This window comes from Paroedura picta, chromosome 2, assembly GCF_049243985.1.
Source record: "Paroedura picta isolate Pp20150507F chromosome 2, Ppicta_v3.0, whole genome shotgun sequence".
In the NCBI taxonomy this organism is placed as follows: Eukaryota; Metazoa; Chordata; class Lepidosauria; order Squamata; family Gekkonidae; genus Paroedura; species Paroedura picta.
The window spans coordinates 123,551,635-123,574,106 of record NC_135370.1 but is presented as its reverse complement, the minus strand read 5'-3'; the positions used below and the strand labels follow the sequence as shown (position 1 = coordinate 123,574,106).

Below are 22,472 nucleotides of genomic sequence, written 5' to 3'. Positions count from 1 at the left end.
ATTAGATTTCTATACCGCCCTCCCATAGGGCTCAGGGCAGTTCACATACAACATTGCAGGGGTAATACATAGAACAGTCTGAACATATAACACAGTCATAAAATAATACATCAGCAACAATCCAACAGGGGATCTAAACCAACAGAACTCCAGTGGCTTTGGTCAGCTCTAACTACAACTTAGACAAACCCCCAAGGTGGTCAGGCGGGTTCAGTTCACAGAGGGGGTGTCTGAGGGGGGACCCGTGAATGTTGCAAGCAAATGCCTGGTGGAGGAGCTCCCTCTTGCATGCTCTGTGGAATTGTGGAAGCTTGGGCAGGGCCGTTATCTCTTCAGGGAGTCTGTTCCACCAAGTGGGGGCCAGGACAGAGAAAGCTCTGGCCCTTGTTGAGGACCAACGTGCTTCTTTGGGGCCAGGGATCACCAGCCAGATGGAGGTGGCAGAGCGTAGTGCTCTTTTGTTGGTATAGGCAGAGAGATGGTTTCTTAAGTACACTGGGCCCAGACCGTGTATGCCCTTGAAGGTAAGAACCAAAACTTTAAGCCTGATCCAGAATTCAATAGGGAGCCAGCTGAATTGTTCAAGAGTAGGCTGGATGCGGGATCTCTATGTTGTGTTGGTGACAATCCTGGCTGCAGTGTTCTGAACCAGTTGTAGTTTCTAGATCAAGGCCTGTGTAGAGTGAGTTGCAGAAGTCCAGTCTAGAGATGACCGTCGCATGGATCACTGTGGCTAGGTGTTCTGGTGCAAAGTAGTGCGCTAGTTGCTTAGCTTGGCGTAGGTGGTAGAAGGCCAGCCATGCTACTCTTGTGACCTATGCCTCCATGGAGAGGGAGGCATTGAGGATCACACCCAGGTTTCTGGCGGTGTGCGCTACTACTAGACGCACTCCGTCCAGAGTTGGGTAAGCATGCTTTCTTGCGTGGTCCTTTCCTATCAAGCCACAGGACCTCCATCTTTGAAGGGTTGAGCTTCAGATGACTCTGTGTGAGCCACTTCGTCACTGCTTCCAGGCATCTGGCTAAGGGTTCTGGGGGGAATCGGGACTGTCATCCATCATGAGGTAGAGCTGTGTGTCATCTGCATATTGGTGACATCCCAGCCTGTGCCTCCGCACGAGCTGAGCAAGAGGGCGCATAAATATGTTAAATAAAATAGGAGAGAGGACTGCTCCCTGTGGGACTCCACGTGTGAGCTGATGGTGGTTGGATAATTCTTCTCCTATTGCTACCCTCTGTCCACGGCCACGGAGGAAAGAGGTCAACCATTTGAGGGCTGTCCCCTGTATCCCAGCGAGGCTGTGAGCTAGGAGCCTGTGATCTAAACATCATCAATTTAAATCTCCTTAAGTTGCATTTTTAAAAGGTCATCTGTTATTGAAAACACACCTGAGTGTCCCACTATCAAATGTTAATTATTGCCCTCTTCCCCTCAGTGTACTTCATTTTTCTCTATGGTGTTGCCCTGCTAACTCATTTATATCTGTCATTCTTATGAAAGAGTATAGAATGTTGAATTAGCATGCTCATACCATAAAAGATGAACTCTTTTTCTGCTAACAGATAGAAGTATGTGAAGAGAAGGCTTCAGCCGTTCTGCCAGCTTCTTGCATACAGCAGCTGGATAGTAGCAACTGGAAAGAGAGGCTTGCTTGTATGGAGGAATTTCAAAAGGTAAATCCTAAGAACATAATATTTTTGGAAGGTAGTCTGAAACTGTGAGAGGTATTTTAGGTATAAAGCATTTACTTGAAGCTGCCATTAAGCATAAGAAACTTGTGATATCAAATGATACAGGAGCACATTTTAAGCTCTTTTCACTAGTACAATCATGAAAAAGCCACTAAACAGCATTAAATGACATCCTTTAGGCTTCCTATGGTAACTGAGCAACAAAAACCTTAGCTTAGGGAATTATATCTATTGAATTCTGGAAAAATGCAGAGAGGATTGTGTCCAGTTGCTTTAGGATGCTTTGGGCTGATCCTGCGTTGAGCAGGGGGTTGGACTAGATGGCCTGTATGGCCCCTTCCAACTCTATGATTCTATGATTCTATGGACAGTTTTGCCCAACTGCATTTCTGTCATCAGCCTGCCGACCCTTGTGCCTTTTTATTTTTGTGAATCTTATGATTTCCAAAATCAGTGTTTGAGGATTCAAGGGGGAAGGCAGAGAGCTCTGTTGAAGGAAAGCAGATGACCCTATATATATTGCCACTGGTAAAACCAATGCTGTGTTTTAACTATACACTATCTAGTTGCATTTGTGAATAAGAGCACACTTCGCTCTCCCTTTTCCATTTTGTAAGATTTCAAGGTTTTGTATTGTAATTAATTTTTCTGACTTTTGAGGTACAGTGCTCCTCACATATTTGCCTTTGGCCTTGGAAACCAAGAAACTTCGACTCTTCTGGTTTTTGCAGTTGACTGTCTTGTGTTAATTTTTAAGGCTGTGGAACTGATGGACAAAACTGAAATGCCATGCCAGGCTCTAGTAAGGATGTTGGCAAAGAAACCTGGATGGAAGGAGACTAACTTTCAGGTAATTCAGCAGCATCTGGCCATTAGAATGACAACTTGTATGGTTCATTGCCATGAAACCTATAACTTATTCTGTTGTTGTGGCTTTAAGTCTTTAAAACCCAGTGCATTCTAGGGCTAAAATGAGTTTGTTGCTAAGATTTTATATTTCTCTTTTGCAGGTGATGCAGATAAAACTTCACATAGTTGCCTTGGTTTCTCAGAAGGGAACTTTCTCCAAAACATCAGCACAAATTGTGCTGGATGGTCTTGTGGATAAAATTGGTGATGTGAAATGTGGAAACAATGCTAAAGAAGCACTGACAGCAATAGCAGAGGCCTGTCAGTTGCCCTGGACTGCTGAACAGGTATGATAAATGCTTGCAATAAAATAAAAGCAATTATTTTCTGGATTGGTTATTTATATACCCTGGTTGTATGATCAGTGTGACTAGGTAAACTGTAGCTATGTCTTTAAAGTTTCACTAACAATAATTTCATTAATAAGAACATGTAGGAAGCTGCATTAGAAAGCGGGCAAGTTGTTTACTAGAATTTGCAGGCAGAATTAATGTTTTAGTTTTTTGTTTTGTTTTAATTGTAGGTAATGTCGATGGCTTTCTCTCAGAAGAATCCAAAGAACCAATCAGAAACTTTGAACTGGCTCTCAAATGCAATTAAGGAGTTTGGGTTTTCAGGGTGAGTCTTAAAAAGAGATGGAATAAGCAGATATTAGAGTATGAACCAATTTGGTATGACCAAGCTATATGCCAAGTACATAGCTTGTAACTATGTGCCTTTATTCTTTTATTCAACCCCCACCCCGTAGTATTGAGAGGAAGATTAATAGGTAGTTTAGCAGATATAAGACTGGTGGTGGTAGTGGACTTCCTGGATATACACTTTTTGGTTCATATCTAACTTGTGATCTAAAAAAGGAACAGGACACAGTATAGGAAATTAAGTCACTTCTGAGAAGATTGGAATAGAGAATAATATGTTTACTCCAGAGCATTTGTTATATGAAAGAGTATGAAGTCCTGTGTTCTGTCACTTATAGTCTGAAATGGTACAGCTCAGACAAATTTACCATCTCATTGAAAATTAGGAAACATTTGATTGCAGACTGCAAGAAAAGTGCTGTGCCCTGATCTTAAGGAGCAATTAGATTGAATGTCTGTATTTTAAGCTTCAGCTCTTTTTTAGTCTTGTCTTTAGTTGTGTCTTATTCAAGGATGAGAAAGTAGTTGTCCCATATCTTGATGTATGAAGTATTTGTCCTGCTTGATGGGCCTTTTTCCGCTAATGATCTTTGTGTGCTCTCTTATAGATTGAATGTAAAGGCTTTCATCAGCAATGTTAAGACTGCTCTTGCAGCTACAAATCCAGTGAGTAGAAAAAATATCTCTTAATTTTAAGATCTCAGCTGTGAGATCAGAACAAAACCTGTCTTTCTTATCTAATAGGCTGTGAGAACATCTGCCATAACCTTATTGGGCGTTCTGTATCTTTATGTGGGCCCTTCTTTACGAATGTTCTTTGAAGATGAGAAGCCTGCTCTGCTGTCTCAAATAGATGCAGAGTTTGAAAAGGTAAGTCTTCTTACTTGGTGTGGATGAGCAATTTAATAAATATTGCTAGTTAATTTAATAAATATTGCTAGTTTTGCAGGGTGGTTAGACTAATTAGCAGTTTAACATTGCTTCTATGTCTTCATACTGTGGGTGAGGGTTAGGAAATACATTTAATTGCTCTGTCTCATTTGTACTGCTGTGTGATATCTATCCCACCCTCTCAAGCATTAAATACACAATCCCTGGTTCTCTTCAGGGAAGAGATGGGATGATGTTGTAACACAAAGTACATCAATGATTTGTGTTTATACAGTTTTTTCTTTCTTAATTCAGAGGAGTATGGACTCTTCAGGAGTACAGGTTACAGCATACTTTCAAGCAAACAAAATTATAGCACTTCAGACAACTTCACTAGGTACTGAGTCTGAAGCAAGCTAGTCATTTAAGTCAGTTTTGCAGAAAGCATCTACAGTTAGTCATTTAGAAAGGAGCCTCAATGTTTGCTCCCTAGGTAATTAATTTTCTAATCTGATATTTTGTGAAAAGCACTGACTAGCTCCACTTGGATGTACTAAATTGTAGTAGCAGCCATGTCAAATGCATAGGCAATTAGTGCCTTGCTTTGCTTTGCTGCATATATGATGCATTTCTTTCAACCTTGATGCATAGTGATATACACATGTGCAATACCGAATAGGAAATACCTAATTACGATTATCTCCCTCGATCATTTGATCACTTTAAAATTTCAGATGCAAGGACAAACACCACCTGCTCCAACTCGAGGCAGTTCCAAACACACTGTTGGCAGTGGGGATGATGGTGAGGAGGGAGATGATCAGGAGGAAGCAGGAAATGATGTGGTTGATCTCTTGCCAAGAGCTGACATCAGGTATGCTTAGGTTAGGCATGCTGAGGACATATTTTCTGTTTGCTTAGATATGCAATTCATTTGTAAAGTATTTACAAATATATATTATCTGAATTTACTGTTAATTTACTATAAATCTATAGTTTTTAAAATCTAGAATGTATGGCGCTTACTCTATCCCCCTTTTTTTTTAAGTGATAAGATCACATCTGAATTAGTATCCAAGATTGGAGATAAAAACTGGAAAATCCGAAAAGAGGGTCTAGATGAAGTGGCAAGCATCATTAATGAAGCCAAATTTATCCAGCCAAACATAGGCGAACTTGCACCTGCATTGAAAAGTCGTCTCAATGACTCCAATAAAATCCTGGTATGCTATTTAAATGTCAGAATTGAGAGTAAGCCGGTACCTCCCAGTCCCCACATTCCAGATATGTGAAGAAGTAAGCGATGACTCATGAAAGCTCATGCCCTGCCACAAATGTTGTTAGTCTTCAAGGTGTGATTGGACTCTTGTTCTTTTCTAGTTCTACCTACAGTCTAATGAGGCTACCCATCTTGATCTGCTATCCATTATTTCATTTAATGTTGTCTAATATTGTATGCAACAAAGAACTCTAAACCTCCACTATTTCCAGTTCACCTATTGGTGTGTGGTCTTTCCACCCAAACAGGGGCAGTGGTATAGTTAAAGATGGACTGTGCACTAGGGTGAGCCTCCCCGTTGTTGCCATCAGAGCTAATGAAATGGCTTCTACTGCAGAAAGCAATAACAGCACAAGCAGGCATTGTAATTGCACTGTGCCTTATTCTCTAAAGCACAGCTGGGCAGGTTTTAGAACTACATGTTAATGGTTCTTCTGTTTGTCCTGAAAGGCCATTACAGATAATAGGCCTTTTTGTGTTTAAAACAAATGGAAACTAAAAGCTGATCCTCTTGTTTGAATTTAAATTCCCATAACTGTGGTTCAGTCTCTATACCTACAGGGTATCTTAAAAGAAAAATGAGCAGAATTATTTATTGTTATAGAAATATGCTCTTTCTCATATGTATTGAAATAGCTATTCCAGTCAGTTTCTGTGGAATTTCCCCCCACACTTCCTTATTACAGTTATTAAAATTCACTAATCCTTTATTCAGGAGTAAAAAAAACAGCCATTGCAAACCTTCGGAGTCTTAATTTGGTGCCATTTCTTAATAGCATTAGCAAACCTTTAATTATACTAGGGAGAGAGGGTAGCCTTAAAAACTAGCTAGACTGAAAGCCTGAAATGATCACCTGTTACAGGCAGGATAACCCATTCTGGTTTCCCTGGGGTATAAGACCCTTTTCAAGCAAGCCTGTAAACAATTTCTTGCATAAAACATTGGTAAAAATTGACAGAACTCTTTAAAAAAAAATTGTTTATAGCAAAATAACATTAAAGTTGCAAAATAAGGTTTGCATTTTTTTTACTGCTTGGGTAAGATGAAAATCATAAAGTTCAAAGGTTATATATTCCCCATATCCTGGAGCAGTGTGTTGAACAGCAGGTAAAAATCAGCACACAGAGAGATTTCTGCTTCTTGATGAAACCTAAGAAGTTCTGCCTTTGTGACCAAACCTCCAGGTTCAATTAGAGTTGAGTGAAACCCAAACAGCATCCTACTTGCTGGTAGATAAGAAGGTGGCATCAGTGACCAGGAGAACCTTTTCACCAGCTTCATCTTCTGAGCCATCTGCAGCATTTCCTGGGTATAAAAGATGTTGACACCATGATGCATGCCATGGTTAAATTACTTGATTAAATTACTACAATGCTCTCTACATAGGCCTTCTCTTGAAAAGTGCTCAGAGACTGCAGTTGGTACAAAACATTGTAGCAAAAGTGCTTACTGGAGCAGGTCATTGCCCTCCAAACTTGTTTCATCTACAGACCCAATTCAGGGTCCTTGAAAGCTCTATACTACTAGGGATTAGTGTACCTTAAGGCAGTGGTCCCCAACCTTTCTGAGGCTGGGGACCAGCAGGGCATCGGGCCGCGCCCCCGCGGGCCGCGCCCTCGCGGGCCACGCCCGCGCATCGGGCTCTGCCCGCGGGCCATGCCCACAAATTGGGCCGCGCCCGCGCATCGGGCCGCACCCGCATGGCCGCCCGGCCCTGATTCCCTCTCCCTGCCCTCCCGCAGTAAGAAGCTTCCCGGGCCGCAAGCTTGCGGCCTGGGAAGTTTTTTACTGCGGGGGGGGGGCGGGGAGAGGGAGCCACGGCCCGGCGCCATGGCCTTCGCGGCCCGGCAGCGGGCCGCGGCCCACAGGTTGGGGACCACTGCCTTAAGGGTTGCCTACTCCCCTGTGAACCTACCTGAACATTATGGTAATCTTTGAGTGTTACTTTCATCCGAGTTTACACAGATGGCAGTCTAAGCAGATACCTGTTTAGTTGTAGCACAAAAACTATGGAACTCTTCATCTGTTCCCTTTATAATCTTTAGCCAGCAGATGAAAATTTCATTTGGTATTCCATTCTTGCCCCTCCTTCATGTTTGTCTTTAATAGTTGTTATTAAATAGGTATTGTTTTTACAATTTTTGTTTTAATTGTTCAATGAACTAAACAAAATAACTACAAAAATTGCTCTCTGAGTGGGCAAAGGTTGAGATGGTAACTTTAACAGACAGAGTGGGATCATCCATTTTTCTGGTTTAAAAATGTATATGCTTTGCAAATGTAAGTTCTTGTTCATTTTCTTTTCTATTTAGGTTCAACAAACCTTGTCCATCCTCCAGCAGTTGGCCACTGCTATCGGACCAAATATCAAGCAACATGTAAAAAATCTGGGCATTTCCATCATCACAATCCTTGGAGACAGTAAGGTTGGTTGACACATTCTAAAGGCAGCACCAAGGAGTAATATATATGTTTCCAGTCTTTAAATGTATGCATGTCATAATAATACACTATAAACAGCAATGAAGATCCTTTTGTGGAAAGATCCTTGTTTGTGGAAAAATTGTGTTCAAAGACTAAGCACTACAAACTCAGCAGTTGATAAAGTAGAATTGGCTTCCAGTTTTGCTTTAAACATCTGTATTCTGAAGTCATGTTCAATTTTATGTATGATTCCTGTCTTAAAATAATTTTGAATGCAGCATAATCATCTTAACCATATTGTTTGCCCTGTGCAAATGTCCTACATGTAATTGTACTGGGTACAAAAAGTATTCCCAGTGAGGTCAGTGTGGCTTTTGCTACGTTCAGTTTGCATTTGAGGCAGTCCATGCAAGATTATCCAAGATTGCAGATGGTAAATCTGGGCACTAAAAGATTCCAGGTATCCCTAACCAATTTTTCTTATTCCTACTGAAAATTAGAACGTGCATCTTGTTTTCACTACAGAGTAATGTGCGAGCAGCTTCCCTAACTACTATAAATGCCTGGACAGAACAGACTGGCATGAAAGAGTGGCTGGAGGGTGAGGACCTATCTGAAGAGCTCAAGAAAGAGAATCCTTTCTTAAGGCAAGAGGTAATTTCACTCTGTGTAGAAAAATGATGTCCTTGGACTCTTCTTTCTGTAGGTGTTTCAAAAGCTACATGCATCACAAAGATGTTAGAACTAGCTATGCCAAGAGCACAGGAATAAATTCCCCAAAGCATAGTGCTATTTCTGTATATTCCCAGTGGCTTTTGTGTCCTTGTCTATTGACCTCAGAATTTCTAACCATCGGGGTATGTGCTTTTTGATTACACTGGACGGCAACTGAAGATCAGTACTGGAGAACTTGTCTGGGACTATGCATGTATTGTAACATCTAACTTGAGGACATTTAGTGCACATAGTGCAACATATTGCTCAAAAAGCATTCATATTGTGCCTGACATGACCTATATATCTTACTGGATAACTGAATTTTTGGTCTTTGCCTATAGACTCAATCTCACAGATGCAGTGAGATTTTCTTTATTCTGTTGGACGCTGACTGCTGAAATAGTTTAGTGAGGAAACTTCCCATTCCTTTTATTCTCCACCATTCACCCCTGTGTTCTTCTGTCATTCCTTGGAAGCTACTTCCCACAGAAACTTGAATAGTGCTGGTGTCAAGTCTTCCTTCACATGAAATGTGTTGCCTACACTTGATGAGTTGTGGCATTTGTTTTGGAGTTAAAAGGGATTGTTTGAGTCTATGTTACACACATTTCTCAGTCTACTGCAATAAATTTCCCAGGGAAACAAAAATGGAAGGGGCATGGCACAGTTGCATAACAAGCAAGTAACTCCAAGATACAGAAGGGGGAGGGAGACAGTAGCTAGTCAATGGCAGAAATACAGCAGCAATTTGTGTGTGGCAATCCAATAAAAAAACATTGAGTACAGTGTTAGTGTTCATATACATTACTTTATGCTAAATAACTAATTGAAATTACTTCCACATGGCTGGTCCAGAGAAATCACCCCCCCCCCAATGATATAGTTGAGGGTTCGGCCAAAGAGATGTAGAATTAGAATCCACAGTGATATTGGGCTAGAAGAACAGATCTGGCATCCCAGTGGTGGAATTTGGGTTGCATTGTGACTGATGTAATGAGGACCCAAGGCCCCATTGCTGTATGTGTTAGGATCAGCAGTTCAGACTTCCTGTTGTAAGGGGTATCAGACAGTTTAAGCAGGACTAGGAGATGGGTCTAGTTGCAGATGATTTTATTAGCGCAGTTGGCTAGTGTGACTCAGGCCTGCTGACAATGATCAGAGATGGATTGATGGCTCTTCCTGGTCTTACAAATGATTTACCAGGGAAGTTGATATTGTGTGAGAGATCTTCAGAGCTTTGCTTATTGCCCTGCAAACCTCAGTCAATACTCATGGCCTTGAGTGTGAGGTGCTTTGGTGGGTCCTGGATTCCAGATTGATGTTCCCCTGAAGTATTCAGGCGGTCACACAAGCATCTGGAAAACATGCATACCTTAACTGAGATATCCTGCTTTGTTATCATCCATGACTGACATCAGATGGCCAAATGATGTTGAGGGTGCACAAGGCAAAGATCTTGTGGGAGTTTCCTGTCTCCTAGATCTAGAACAGCTAACACAGATTTGTTCTGGTACAGATCCCTTTTGAAAAATGTTTGCTTAAAAATAGAATGAGTCTTTACTGGGAAGTTCTACTCTAGCCATGAAGTCTAAAACATTTAAAAGTTGAGAATCTTAGGATTACAGAAAATTTCCCCATATAGAAATTCTGGCAGCTATGCATTTGCTTATCAAGTTAATCAAGTTAATTACTTAATGAATTCTGCATGCCTTGTTGGTAAATTACTTGGTGCTGTACTATAACACGGGTACCTTTTAATTTTTTTATTTATGTGTCTGTGCAGTTTTCTTACATCTTAGGATAACCCTGATATTCAAGAATTTACATTTTGCTAAGATTTATGTTTGCTTTCAGCTTTTAGGCTGGCTGGCTGAAAAGTTGCCCACTCTCCGTACTGTCCCCTCAGACCTGTTCTTTTGCGTTTCCCACCTGTACTCTTGTCTGGAGGATCGAAATGGAGATGTCCGTAAAAAGGCACAGGACGCTCTGCCATTTTTTATGATGCATCTGGGGTTTGAAAAGATGGCCAAAGCCACTGGCAAACTGAAGGTATTGCAAGCCCTGTGAATTAATTTTCTCCCTTTGATTATCCCCAGGGAATAAAGTGAATGCAATAGTAATTATAAGTTTCAACAGACTTTCTGAGAAACGTGACCATTTAGAATAGTAGACAATTTTCACAGGGTGGTTTAAAGGTTTATATTGTGTGAATTTGATAAATGCATAGTAGTTGGATATCACCTGGCTTGAATAACCTAGGCTAGCCTGCTCTTGTCAGATCTCTGAAGTTAAGCAGTGTCAGCCCTGTTTAGTTACCACACAAAGGCAGGCAGTAGCAAAGCACCTCTGAACTTATCTTACCTTGAAAACTGAACAGAGTTACTGTAAGTCAGATGTGACTTGACTGCAAAAAAAACAAAACAAAAAACAAACCTTTAGCATCCCATGTTGATATCTTCAGGATTGTTTGGAAATATTTTTCTCATTCTTTGCAAGTTGCTAGGTGAAATGTGTTTGGTAGTCAGTTAACTTGTTAAAGTGAGCTTTAACGCAGATCCCTTGAAGCTCTTACTCTTGCTCTCTAGCCAGCCTCCAAAGACCAAGTACTGGCCATGCTGGAAAAAGCCAAAGCCAATATGCCTGCCAAACCTGCTCCACCTACTAAGTCGTGTTCCAGAACTGTAGGAACAGCTCCTGCCAAATGTCAGACTGCATCAGGTAACATTCTTCATCTACTAAATTACTTCATTTTGGAGTGCCAGATAAAAGACAATTTTTTTACTATTTATATGCAGAATTTGTCCGTAAACCGTGTATTATTATAGTGAGCTAATGGTTTGTAAAAGGAAGTATCTGGAACTGAGGTAGTATTTTGTACATGATGTACCGCTGAAAGAAGAATTCCTTTAGTCTTGATCTTGCAAACATACCTAAAATATTAAGCAAAAGACACAGGAATAAATGCCATGCCTCAGGCTGCTTGGTTTTAAGAGGGTTGACATTAAAAGCAAACTCTTCACCTGAATGGGAATATGCCATCATAATCCCCAGTAATGCTTATGAATGTGCCTTTTTATTTTCAGTCCTGATTTTTAAAAGGTTTGTGAGAGGACACTGCAAACACTACATCAGTCTTAAATACATAATTGGCTGGCTTCTCGATGTGCCTATTAAATAAAACTTTTACTGCTTTATTTATTTATATTTTTATTTTTAAATTTGTATACTACCCTTCCCAGGGGCTCAAGGCAGTTTGCAACAAAGCAAAGAGGTAAATCACATCACATTATATATAAAACATAATGAAATTACAAGATTCTCAAATCTATTAAACTTTTTAAAATGATTAGACATCTTACCACACTGTAAGGATATCTCAGAATACACAGAGAGGCCTTCTTCAGATGAACATGCTCATTAAGGGACTAGAGCTTGGCTCTTAACTTTCAAGTGCTGGCTAAAAATATGTTTCAAGGCTGAGACCGGTAGTTTACTGTATCATCTCTTAAGTGACTCATAGATGGTTCTCAGTGGTCGAATTAAAACTTGAAACGAATAGGAGTGGATGTAAACCTCCTATTGTCCTTTGATCAATCTTATAACTTTTATTTAGGTCTGCAGTGTATTATGGAGCTGTATTGTCTTTATGTGCTTGTTTGGCTTCGAAAAATCTGAAGGGCTACTTCTAGAGGTGTTCAAAAACAACAATGGTGTTTTTTGGGTCTAGGTTTATTGAATCAAAAAATATATTGATATTTCCTGATATTCCTGAATCCCAGCACTGGTATGGTATACAGATTCAGTAAATATTCAGAAATCCAGAATTTTTTCGGCTCCGTTATCCTTCATGGGGATTATTATACCCAATGGTCTGCTTAGGGTGTAATGGAGAATGAATCTGGAGGTAGAGGCACAAAATTTGCAGCAAAAATGAATCTGGAGGTAGAGGCACCAAATTTGCAGCAAAATTTTGCCTCTCCTTAAAAAAATAAAAAACCCAAGTTTGAAAAAGATTGGACGAGTCCAATTCTGTGGGCCCCCAAAGAAGGTGCCCCCATCTTCCAGTATTTCCAATGGAGGAGGGAAAGTCATTTAAAGAGATTGCAGTTCCTTTCAGTGCCTACCCCAAGTTGAGAGTTTCCTTAGAAGGCATTTAAATTGACTGCAATCCCTTTAAATACATTCTAGCTCCATTTATCTGGTGATCCTGAAAAATCCTGAATATTCTTGAGAGTTTTGGGGCTTGGCCATTTTGGATACCCAAAATTCAGCCTGATTTATATCCAGCTGAAAGAATATCCAAAAAATACCAGTGCTGTTTTTTTTATTTTATTGGGGGGGGCTCGGATTAGCTGAATGCACACCCCTAGTTACTTCAGGCACGCATGAAAGTTTCAGCATTTTTTCCCTTTTAAAAGCAGACCTCCCTTTTAAAAGATCACTTTAGTTTCATATTTTTTTTTGTAGTTTGGTGTAGGGCAAGTTCCCTTGTGTTTGCCAGATTAGTTATATATTGTTTTTATCCTGGCCTTACTGGACTGCATCTCTTGCTCCTAAGGTTCTGGTGAAGATTTTATGGCTAGTTCTGTGGATACCAAGACTGATATCAAAAAGACCAAAGCAGGAGGAACTGCCACTAAAACCAAGGTATAACATGTCTTTACCTCAATGGAGGTGATATGTTAGATAGTTGTGTTATAAGTGTCCATCATCCATCTTCAGCTGTTTTCATTTATCTCCATTTACGTGTTAATGGGATGAATATTTTTAAGGTAAATGTTAATAGTTTATTGCCATACAAATACAGTATTCTCCTAGCTTCCTTGAATGCTATTCAAGTCCTACTGTATGCAGCGCCTCTCTTCTAGCCATCAGGGATACTCTGTGTTCCTATAAGGATGTCCTCTGGAAACACCCATCCTCAATGTCTCTCTAAATTACAACAATCATTACAACCATCATTTTGCTCTTTAACCAGTGGAGCAGATTGTTCACTTGTGTGAAATAGCAGTTACAACCTCAGGGTATGGCCTGGGAGACCTAGATTCAAATCCACACTTTACTGTGGAAACTCCCTGGGCTATAGTTTTCTTAGGTAGAAGCTACTGTAGGGCGAGGGAAAGCTAAATACAGGAGGGCAGATAAATGTAAATTGGCTGTTGGGAAAGTAGGCAAGGATTTCACTCATTGCACTATTAATACTTGCACTATTAAGAAAACACACCATTGAAAGTTTTGGGCAGCCTTTGGAAGAGATCTAAGACTGGAAACTAGACATCTTCTTTCATTAAGTGACTCTGATACTTTACAGCTCTTTGGAACTTTTATTTCCTGCTGTACATATTTTATGTGTTAAGAACTGGTATGTATTAAAACCAGACCTTTGAAGAAGGGTCTATGAAGGCTGACACGCATCAGTCTATTAGTTCACACAGTGCATAGCAGTCTGGCTTGCAGTAGCCTATGGGCTGGACATATGTTTTTAATTCCTAGAGTTTTTTTAATTGTGCACAATAAAAGTAATATAATTGTAACAACAATACAGAAATTCAACCCTTATAGGTCCTAAGTGTTAACAGGTGGGGGGGGTTGTTCCAGTTCTAGTACCCCCCCCCTTTATGGGTTTTGTTGGGCAGGTATACAAGAAGAAAGCAGGAAGAGGGTATGGGGCCTCCTCGAAAGGGAAATGGTGGCAGAAGGAAAATTAGATACCTCTTGTAAGTTCTTGCGGGTTCCCATTTTAGGTAGTATCCTCCAAAGAAGACTGCATTGGCCCATAGTAAAATCTAAAAACCAAAGCTAGAGAAGTTTCATGTACAACCTTTTCCTTTTGGTGAATAGGGCGATGTAGTGACAGCAATACTCACCCCCTCTCCCTGAACCTTTCTAGGCCTTGGTCATCTCTAACAATGCAAAAAACAGTTGTTAATGCTGGCATATATCAATTCTGGCAGCATTTAAAGCTGTAATACTTAAAACAAAAATTACATTTAAAAAAAGTTAATTGCTTGTTTTCCAATATTATGGTATACTTGTGTCCCTTTATGTTTTGCTAATGGGGATAGTTAGGCGATTCAGCAGCTTACTGTGAGCTTGAGAGGTGAAAAAGCAAGTAGGACATGCTGCTGCTAAAAACCATGATAGAGACTAAGTGAACAGTGTAATTTTTTTTTCCAAAGTGGGTAATTTGCAGCAAGTTGTGGTTGATGTTGAAGGCCAAAAATGGTGTTTGTGCTTAAATTCTGACCTAGCTTTGTGTCTGGGGCTGATGACTTCATTGACTCCTGGTAAAAGATCTTGAAAGATTAACTATAGCAAACCTATTGCAGAAGCCCATAGACTTTTGTGATGCTGAGAAGACGTTACTTTTAAATCAAGAGAAAAGTGTTAAAGTAGCGATCCCCAACCTGTGGGCTGCGGACCACATGTGGTCCTTCGACTAATTGGAGGTGGGCCCTGAAAGACGCCTTCTCCCCCCCCCCCCCGGCCCTTTACTTCATCCCCCCCAGCCCTTTATAACACACTCCATTGTTGTGGCGTGTCTGTATCTTATTTTTAAGGGATGTTTAAACATTACCATAGCAATCAGAGAGCGTTAGGGCAGTGGTTGAGAGTAGAGGAGTAAACTACCCCCCCCCCACCGGGCCTCAGTAAAAGGCGTTGAGTGGTCCCCGGCGTTGAGTGGTCCCCAGTGATAAAAAGGTTGGGAACCACTGTGTTAAAGGATTTATTGTTACATTGGTCTCTTGTGGAACTTGAAGTGTATAGATAAGTAAGCAGCATTCTCAAGACTATTAGTCATTGGTGAATAAAAGGTTTTTGTCAGAGCAAATTATTGGAGTCCAAAGCTTATCCTTTTAAAACAGTCAGCAGTAAGGAGTTCAGTGAGTTCCATTCCTCTTAAGAGCTGAAGGTTCCATTCTCACTTGGAAGGGCACCCTTGATTGTGCCATCAATCAGAGATGGTCTTGACACATCGCAATAGAAGGAATAGACATAGCAAGTCCAGTATTTTGCTCTTTTAGTCTGCTTCAGGGCAGTGAACATGACTGGAGGAAGTGACTTATGTTATAGTAACTAGTGAGTGTGTAAGATGTCATGTTTATATAACCCAGGTAATGTTCCGAACTATCCATTTATGCTATGTTGATCCCTCAGAAGCAGTTGCTGAAAAATAGTGTTGCAGCATGCACAGTAAGCTTGAGGATTCTAGACAGAATAGTATGATTCAAGGTAGCTATTAATCACTGAGCATTTTGTAACTTCTTTTCAGCATTCAGATATAAATACAAGCCTCACCAAAGGCAATAGCAGTCTAACAAAGATCAAGCCTGTCAAACAGGTAATGAACAGGTACCATTTACAATGACTAGTGCATTTATCCAGTGGCAGAGCTTGGTGCTGTGAAAGCTCATGAGCACTGTGGGTTCCCTCTTCACAATACTAAGATATACACCTGATTCTTCCGGTGCACATTCTAACATCACTTGGAGATGGGTCATGATCATTCCTTGCATGGTAGTGAAACAGTGATTTATTATTTAGTAAAAATTGCAAGTGCTGGGAAATTTTAATCTGGCTTTGAATGAATGTGCGTTGTTTTTCTTTTTTAGGGTATACAGGGAAAGAAAGTACCAAGCAAGCCCAACTTGAAGGAAGATGACGATCGTTCTGGTCCAATTTTTGTTATCGTCCCAGGTGGGAAAGAGCAAAGGATGAAAGATGAAAAAGGATTAAAGGTGAGGGAAATTAGCTAGTATTTGCTCTCTAGGGATGTGATGGAGAAACATTAGTTTAAGTACAAAAGAAATACATCCTAAAGAATTAGGGAGCTGCATGTTACATCTTCTGCTTCAACTTAATTCTAGTATTGTGTTCATCAGAGTCTGTTTCTGTTTCTCCCAGGTTTTGAAATGGAACTTCACTACTCCTCGCGATGAATATATTGAACAGCTGAAGACTCAGATGTCCAGCTGTGTGGCCAAGTGGTTACAAGATGAAATGTTTCATTCAGATTTTCAACACCACAACAAAGCACTTGCTGTAATGGTTGAGGTGAGAAGAATGGGTTTGTGGTGTGAGTACAGCAGTAATGCAAGAAGAAGTTTCCCCAACCAAGCAAGTTTGAAAACTCCCGGCTCAATTTAGAGTGCTACATTGTATTCACAAAAGAACAGAGTGGTTATTATTCACTTCCCAGTGTTTCCACTAAAGCACTGTGCAATAGGTTATGAAATGAATTACAAGAGGTTCTGCAAGTAGCTATTATGCAGGCATGAAGCAGCCATCTTTTGTGCCAGTATCTTTGCTTTATTTTTATTCAGAATTGCCTTTTTTCCAAACTGACACTGTAGTCTGCTTCATCTCTTTAGCACCTGGAAATTGAAAAGGATGGTGTTATCAGCTGCTTGGATCTGATCCTAAAATGGCTCACCTTGAGGTTCTTTGACACCAACACAAGTGTTCTCATGAAGGCCTTGGAGTATCTCAAACTGCTTTTTACTATGTTGAACCAAGAAGAGTATCATCTGACTGAGAATGAGGCAACCTCCTTTATCCCTTATCTTGTATTAAAGGTATTCATATTTGGCAAAATTGAATAACTGTTTTTTCCTTGATCAATTTTTTTTTAAATTAAGAATTAACCTTAAATGTGGCTTGTGTTATGCTTAGGATTTTAATGGGTCTTTCAAGTTTTCTTAAGCCTCCGTAACTTCCTTTATTCATCCTCCAGGTTGGGGAATCGAAAGATGTTATCCGTAGAGATGTGCGTGCCATTCTGAATAGAATGTGCCTTGTCTATCCAGCCAGCAAGATGTTTACTTTTATCATGGAAGGGACCAAGTCAAAGAACTCAAAACAGCGGGCAGGTAGGAAACTTCAGGATAAACTATAGATTACAAAAATGTGCTACCGTGTGCTTGAGCAGTTTTTACGCTCATTGAAGGAGATGGGTTGTAGACCAGAGAAATACTTTCTTGAAATCCTCCAGAAACTTGAAGACAATGTGCTAGCACATCCCAGCTGTTGTCATGACACTGCTGCTCTGTTAATGATGACCTATTAGCTGGTGACAGTCTTATATAGGGCTACTATCTCAATCTACATATCTGATAAGAGAGTAAGACCATTAGAGCAATGTGCTCACCAGGTGTCATTGTGGAAGGATTTTGGATGGGAGGAGTAGCTGTTGCTTCCAGGTTTTAGTTCCACTGTATTCTGCCCTTCTAAGGCACTTGATGGTATACCTGAGCATAATAAGAGTCCTGCTAGATCAGGCCAATGGTCCATCAAATCTTGCGTTACACAGTGGCCCTGAAGGTTAAACAGACAGGGCTTAGAAGCTAAGGCCTTTCTCTGATACTACCTCCTAGCACTACTATTCAGAGATTTGCTGCTGCTTTTTGTGGAGGTTTCCTCTAGTGAACATGGTTAGTAGTCATTAATGGACCTCCTCACTATTCTAATGCTCTCTTGAAAGCCAGCTATGATCATAACCATTTGTGCCAACATGTTCTATGTCACATTCTTAATACAGTTCTTAATTGCTTAATTCTCCCCTAAAAAATCAGGTATAGCTTTACTAGAGACAGCTACTGTTTCTCTAATGAAGAAAGCTGCTCCTTAATTGTGTTTGGCCTATGAATTTATAATAAAGGAGTGTTTGACATAAATATTTCACAATAAATTTAGGCAATACATTTTATACGTGATGGTCATAGTTTTTGGTTATCATGTGTGCCACTACTTTTCCCCCCCTGTAGAGTGCTTGGAAGAACTGGGGTGTCTAGTTGAATCATACGGTATGAATGTGTGTCAACCAACTCCAGGCAAAGCTTTAAAGGAAATGGCAATTCACATTGGTGACAGAGACAATACTGTCAGAAATGCTGCACTCAACACCATTGTAACGGTTTACAATGTACATGGGGATCAGGTGTTCAAGCTGATTGGAAATGTGAGTAAAACAAAATTAAAGGGTATATTTAAAATCCTTAATTTTTATTTAAGTAGAACAATTTTCTCATGATAGGACTGATCATCAGCCACAGCAAACCAGCTCAGTAGTTTAAATCAATGACCAGATCTATTCAGTATGTCGTCATAGGTGCTTTGAAAAGCACTGATATATTTCAGACTACGAAATCCGTAATCCAAATGGCTATGAATGGCATAGTACTACAAAAGGAAGCCTCACTCGTGCCAGGAAGTGTCCAGAAGAAGTGAATACTTACAAGTTGGGTTCACTTGAGTCCATAATAACTGCACTCTTAACAGTGATTTGGGTGTGGTCTTATGTGTACAGAAGAAACTTGCCTTTCCCTTTCTGCAGCAGCCACCTATGTACCCCCAAAGTCATGTACTAGTAAAGGGGTCACAGGTCTGTTATACTATGCCATGGCATGGGGACACAAGTGAGTTAGTCTGTTCTTCCACAAGGACTGCAAGACTTCAGCTAAACCAGCTATACTTGGGGCAGATGCAGTTTCACTTGATTTTTGTCTTCTCACTGCAGCCTGTTGATGCTGTGGTGAAGCATGTTTGAGGGTCCTGTTACTCTCAGTGCTTAGTTTTGAGGAGATCTAGTGTGGGAAGGTGGAGAATTGGGAGTCACACAGCACACGGCTCCCGATTGGCCCGGCCCAGACGTTCCCAGGCTCGCAGGTGAGCGCACAGCCGGGTGAGGCTTTGCTGCGGGGAAAGGAGCAGGGGCGCCGCATTGGAAATACGCTGGCCTTGCTCCTTTCCCCGTGCCGAGGCCAGCCCCTCAGCTGGATGGGGGGTGGGGGAAGAGGCTTCAGCGCCAGCCCCATGTTGAAGCCAGGAGATCAAGGGGGGGAGGGGGCGGCCAGGGCAGGTTTCAGTGCGGGGCTCGGAGCCCTGCTCTAAAACCGGGGGATTGGGGGGAGGAAGGGGAGGCCTCCCACACCCACCCATCCACCCACCCACTGCCCACTAGCTCCCGCTGTATTTTTGATACAGCGGGCTTACTTTCTAGTCAATTAACTGCTTACATATCAGGATTCTAAATAGTTGTTTCTTGAGTACTGAAAACCACCAATATCAAAGAGGGGGAGACAGTAGTGGAAAGGCATTCGCAGCCCTGAGGACTTTAGAGGTTCATTTTTGTGAACCAGACGGTTGTTTTTCAGTCTAAAGAATCCTTCGTATTTTACAGGCATAGTGCAGCTTTAGCATTAGAGTCTTAATTTAAGAGCAAAAGTATCATAGCAAACTAAATCATTGGTCCTTTTGCACAGCTTTCTGAAAAAGACATGAGCATGCTGGAGGAGCGAATAAAACGATCTGCTAAGAGGCCAAATGCTGCTTTGGCAAGGCAGGTAGACGAGAAACCACAGCGCATTCAGAGTGTTAGTGCCAATGCCAACATGCTGCGGAAGGGACCAGCTGAAGACATGTCTTCCAAACTCAAGTATGTAATGAGCAACATGCAATATTGCCTGACATTTTCGCAGTTAGTGCTAAGAACATACATTGCTATTTCTGTTATGTGTGCGTGTTATTTTTTTAATCATCAGTGTCTGCATGTGTCACAACTTGTCAGAGCAAATACTATAAAGCAAAATGTTTGAACCTTTCTTCATTTGTTTTGTTGTGTCTTTAATGCTTTCTAAATCGTCTTGTGCCTTTTTTCACTGCTTCTCCATGGACAGAATTATGTATCGCACTTATAGGATGTAAGTACTGAATGCTAAATCATTCGTAGCAAGGAGTTGTCTTTAATTTTCTCATGCTCTAATTCTACATGTGCTTGGGAATAAGTTCCATTGACTTAAGTGCAGTGATATGGAATAGGTGTGCTTTTGATCTGTCTCATTTCTGTTCTACCCTTCCTTCAGGGACCTCGGGTGGCATATGTGATTTTCTTTTCCTGAGTTTTATGCTCACAACAGCCTTGTGAGGTTCGTTAGCTTAGTAAATAGTAAATTGCCCAAACTCACACTGTGAGAGTGCTGAACCACAGTCTCTCCATTCTGAGTTCAGTACACTAACTGCTACACTGCGCTGGCTGTCAGGTTCTGAGGTCTAGGAAGAACAGTTCAAAATGGGCTTAGGAGTGTGGTTTTGAGTCCTGTTTCTGTGGGAATTTAAATGGCCAGGATCCTATTGCTGGGAGGGATTTCGGCTAGTGGAACAGTACGCCAACACTGGGGATAATTTCTTAGGGTGCTGAATAAAGTTCTTCACCTATGTCGATGAAAGAGAATAAAAATGTACTAGGTGATCCCAGTGTTTTCATTTGTTATTGTTTCATGTATAGAAGTGCACACAAAAATAAGTGCACAGATTTGGCTTTGCTTAATAGTCCTACAGGAAAGGAGAGAGATATTTCTTTTCTCCATGAACAGCAGAGAACAGAATAAATAATTACAATGCAACTTCCTTAAAATTCCAGCAGCAAAGAAGAGAACCCACCCTTCCCTTTCCAGGTACTCTGCAGTTCATAGAGAACTCAGGGGAGAGATCTCTTTTAATTTTTACGGCAGGTGAATTTGCGTAATGGATGGAAGGGGCGGTTGCCACTGTCAGCCTGGCAAGATGGTTTGGAGGAGGAGGAGGATAATAATAATAATAATAATAATAATAATAATAATAATAATAATAATAATAATAATAATGCCTTTCTTGGTTTCTGTAGCCAAGCCCGTAATATGAGTGGCCACTCGGAAGCAACACATACAGTTCCACGGGAATTTCAGCTGGATTTAGATGAGATAGAAAACGATAATGGTACAGTTCGGTGTGAAATGCCAGCACTTGTCCAGCACAAACTAGATGATATCTTGGAACCAGTCTTAATCCCTGAACCCAAGTGAGTAGAGTTAACTAAGAGGCCTATACTTTTGGACCATTGTGAGTCTATATATGTTCATTTAGGTATTTTGGTCTTTTCTTCCTCCCATATGTACAAGTTGTTTGGTATAATATAAAATCAAGTTTTTAGCTCCTGTTATAGCAGGAAAAAAACATTTTAAAATACTCCAAGAGTATCTAGTATTACCCAAGTCAGCAAGCACATAAAGGGCTCATAACATGCAAAGGAGTCCTGTTGCTAGAATAGAGCAAATGTGTATTTTGAGCAATATTCTCAGGATCCTAACCATATGTATACCAAGGTCCAGATTCAGACCAATACTCAAAAGAATGAAAGGAATAAGCTTCTAAAAACATAGTTTTTAAATTTATACAGCAGGAAAGATACAGCAGGAATTCTAAACAATATTGTGGAGCAAAGTGGAATTACAGAAAGGAAGATGCACAGAAATGGACACAATACAAACCTTTTCCTATAAAAGAACTAACTGCCTACTGAGATAGGGAGGAAGGCAAGACATGTGAGTCTGATCTGGCAGAGGTGGTGGAGTTCATATAATCATAGAGTTGGAAGGGCCTTCAGGGTCATCTAGTCCAACCCCTCCACAACTCAGGATTGTCCTCAGCAAAGTGCGGGCAGAGTGAAATTGACCAAGAAGGGATAGAAAGCTCAGCAAATTGGTCAGTGGAGCAAAGAAGCAGAAAACCAACCCTGAAGTTGGGGTTACTGGATGAGTCCAAAACCTGCTCCAAAAACTGGAACTGAGGGATAATTCTTTATATTTTTTTGTTGAGGAAGGGTAGGGATTGGTGTGAGTGGAGGAAACCCTGCATTTTCTAGGCTTTGCTATACGGAACCTGAAAAATATCAGTATTTCTTGATATTCCCAAATCCCAGTACTGGTATGGCATTAAGATTTGGTAAATATTCAGGATTTCCAAAATTTTAAACTCCATTTTAGGCTATAAAGGAGAATCAATTCAGGGGAATTTGGGGCTTTGGGGCACTGTTTTGAGGTAGAGGAATGAAATTTGCATCATAGCTGCTGGTGCCTCTCCTCAAAAAAGCCTGAAAAGTTTGGAAAAGATTAGACCAGGGAGT

The 22,472-nt window shown here is 40.7% G+C and overlaps 1 protein-coding gene across 7 annotated transcripts in view; it reads left to right on the top strand.

Moving 5' to 3' along the window:
• Nucleotides 1-22,472, top strand: part of CKAP5 (cytoskeleton associated protein 5) — a 90,035-nt gene that overhangs the window by 40,009 nt on the left and 27,554 nt on the right. For 4 of the 7 annotated variants that reach the window (XM_077322343.1, XM_077322346.1, XM_077322345.1 and 1 more), the window contains exons 15-36: nt 1,564-1,674; nt 2,450-2,542; nt 2,703-2,888; nt 3,125-3,219; nt 3,851-3,908; nt 3,987-4,112; nt 4,847-4,986; nt 5,161-5,335; nt 7,705-7,818; nt 8,342-8,470; nt 10,388-10,582; nt 11,119-11,251; nt 13,092-13,180; nt 15,807-15,875; nt 16,147-16,272; nt 16,439-16,588; nt 16,906-17,109; nt 17,268-17,403; nt 18,298-18,491; nt 19,795-19,967; nt 20,209-20,232; nt 21,195-21,368. In XM_077322343.1, the coding sequence (XP_077178458.1) occupies nt 1,564-1,674; nt 2,450-2,542; nt 2,703-2,888; nt 3,125-3,219; nt 3,851-3,908; nt 3,987-4,112; nt 4,847-4,986; nt 5,161-5,335; nt 7,705-7,818; nt 8,342-8,470; nt 10,388-10,582; nt 11,119-11,251; nt 13,092-13,180; nt 15,807-15,875; nt 16,147-16,272; nt 16,439-16,588; nt 16,906-17,109; nt 17,268-17,403; nt 18,298-18,491; nt 19,795-19,967; nt 20,209-20,232; nt 21,195-21,368 (2,894 nt within the window). The remainder of the gene's footprint in view (nt 1-1,563; nt 1,675-2,449; nt 2,543-2,702; nt 2,889-3,124; nt 3,220-3,850; nt 3,909-3,986; nt 4,113-4,846; nt 4,987-5,160; nt 5,336-7,704; nt 7,819-8,341; nt 8,471-10,387; nt 10,583-11,118; nt 11,252-13,091; nt 13,181-15,806; nt 15,876-16,146; nt 16,273-16,438; nt 16,589-16,905; nt 17,110-17,267; nt 17,404-18,297; nt 18,492-19,794; nt 19,968-20,208; nt 20,233-21,194; nt 21,369-22,472) is intronic. The other 3 variants (XM_077322349.1, XM_077322348.1, XM_077322350.1) reach the window with 3 other exon arrangements.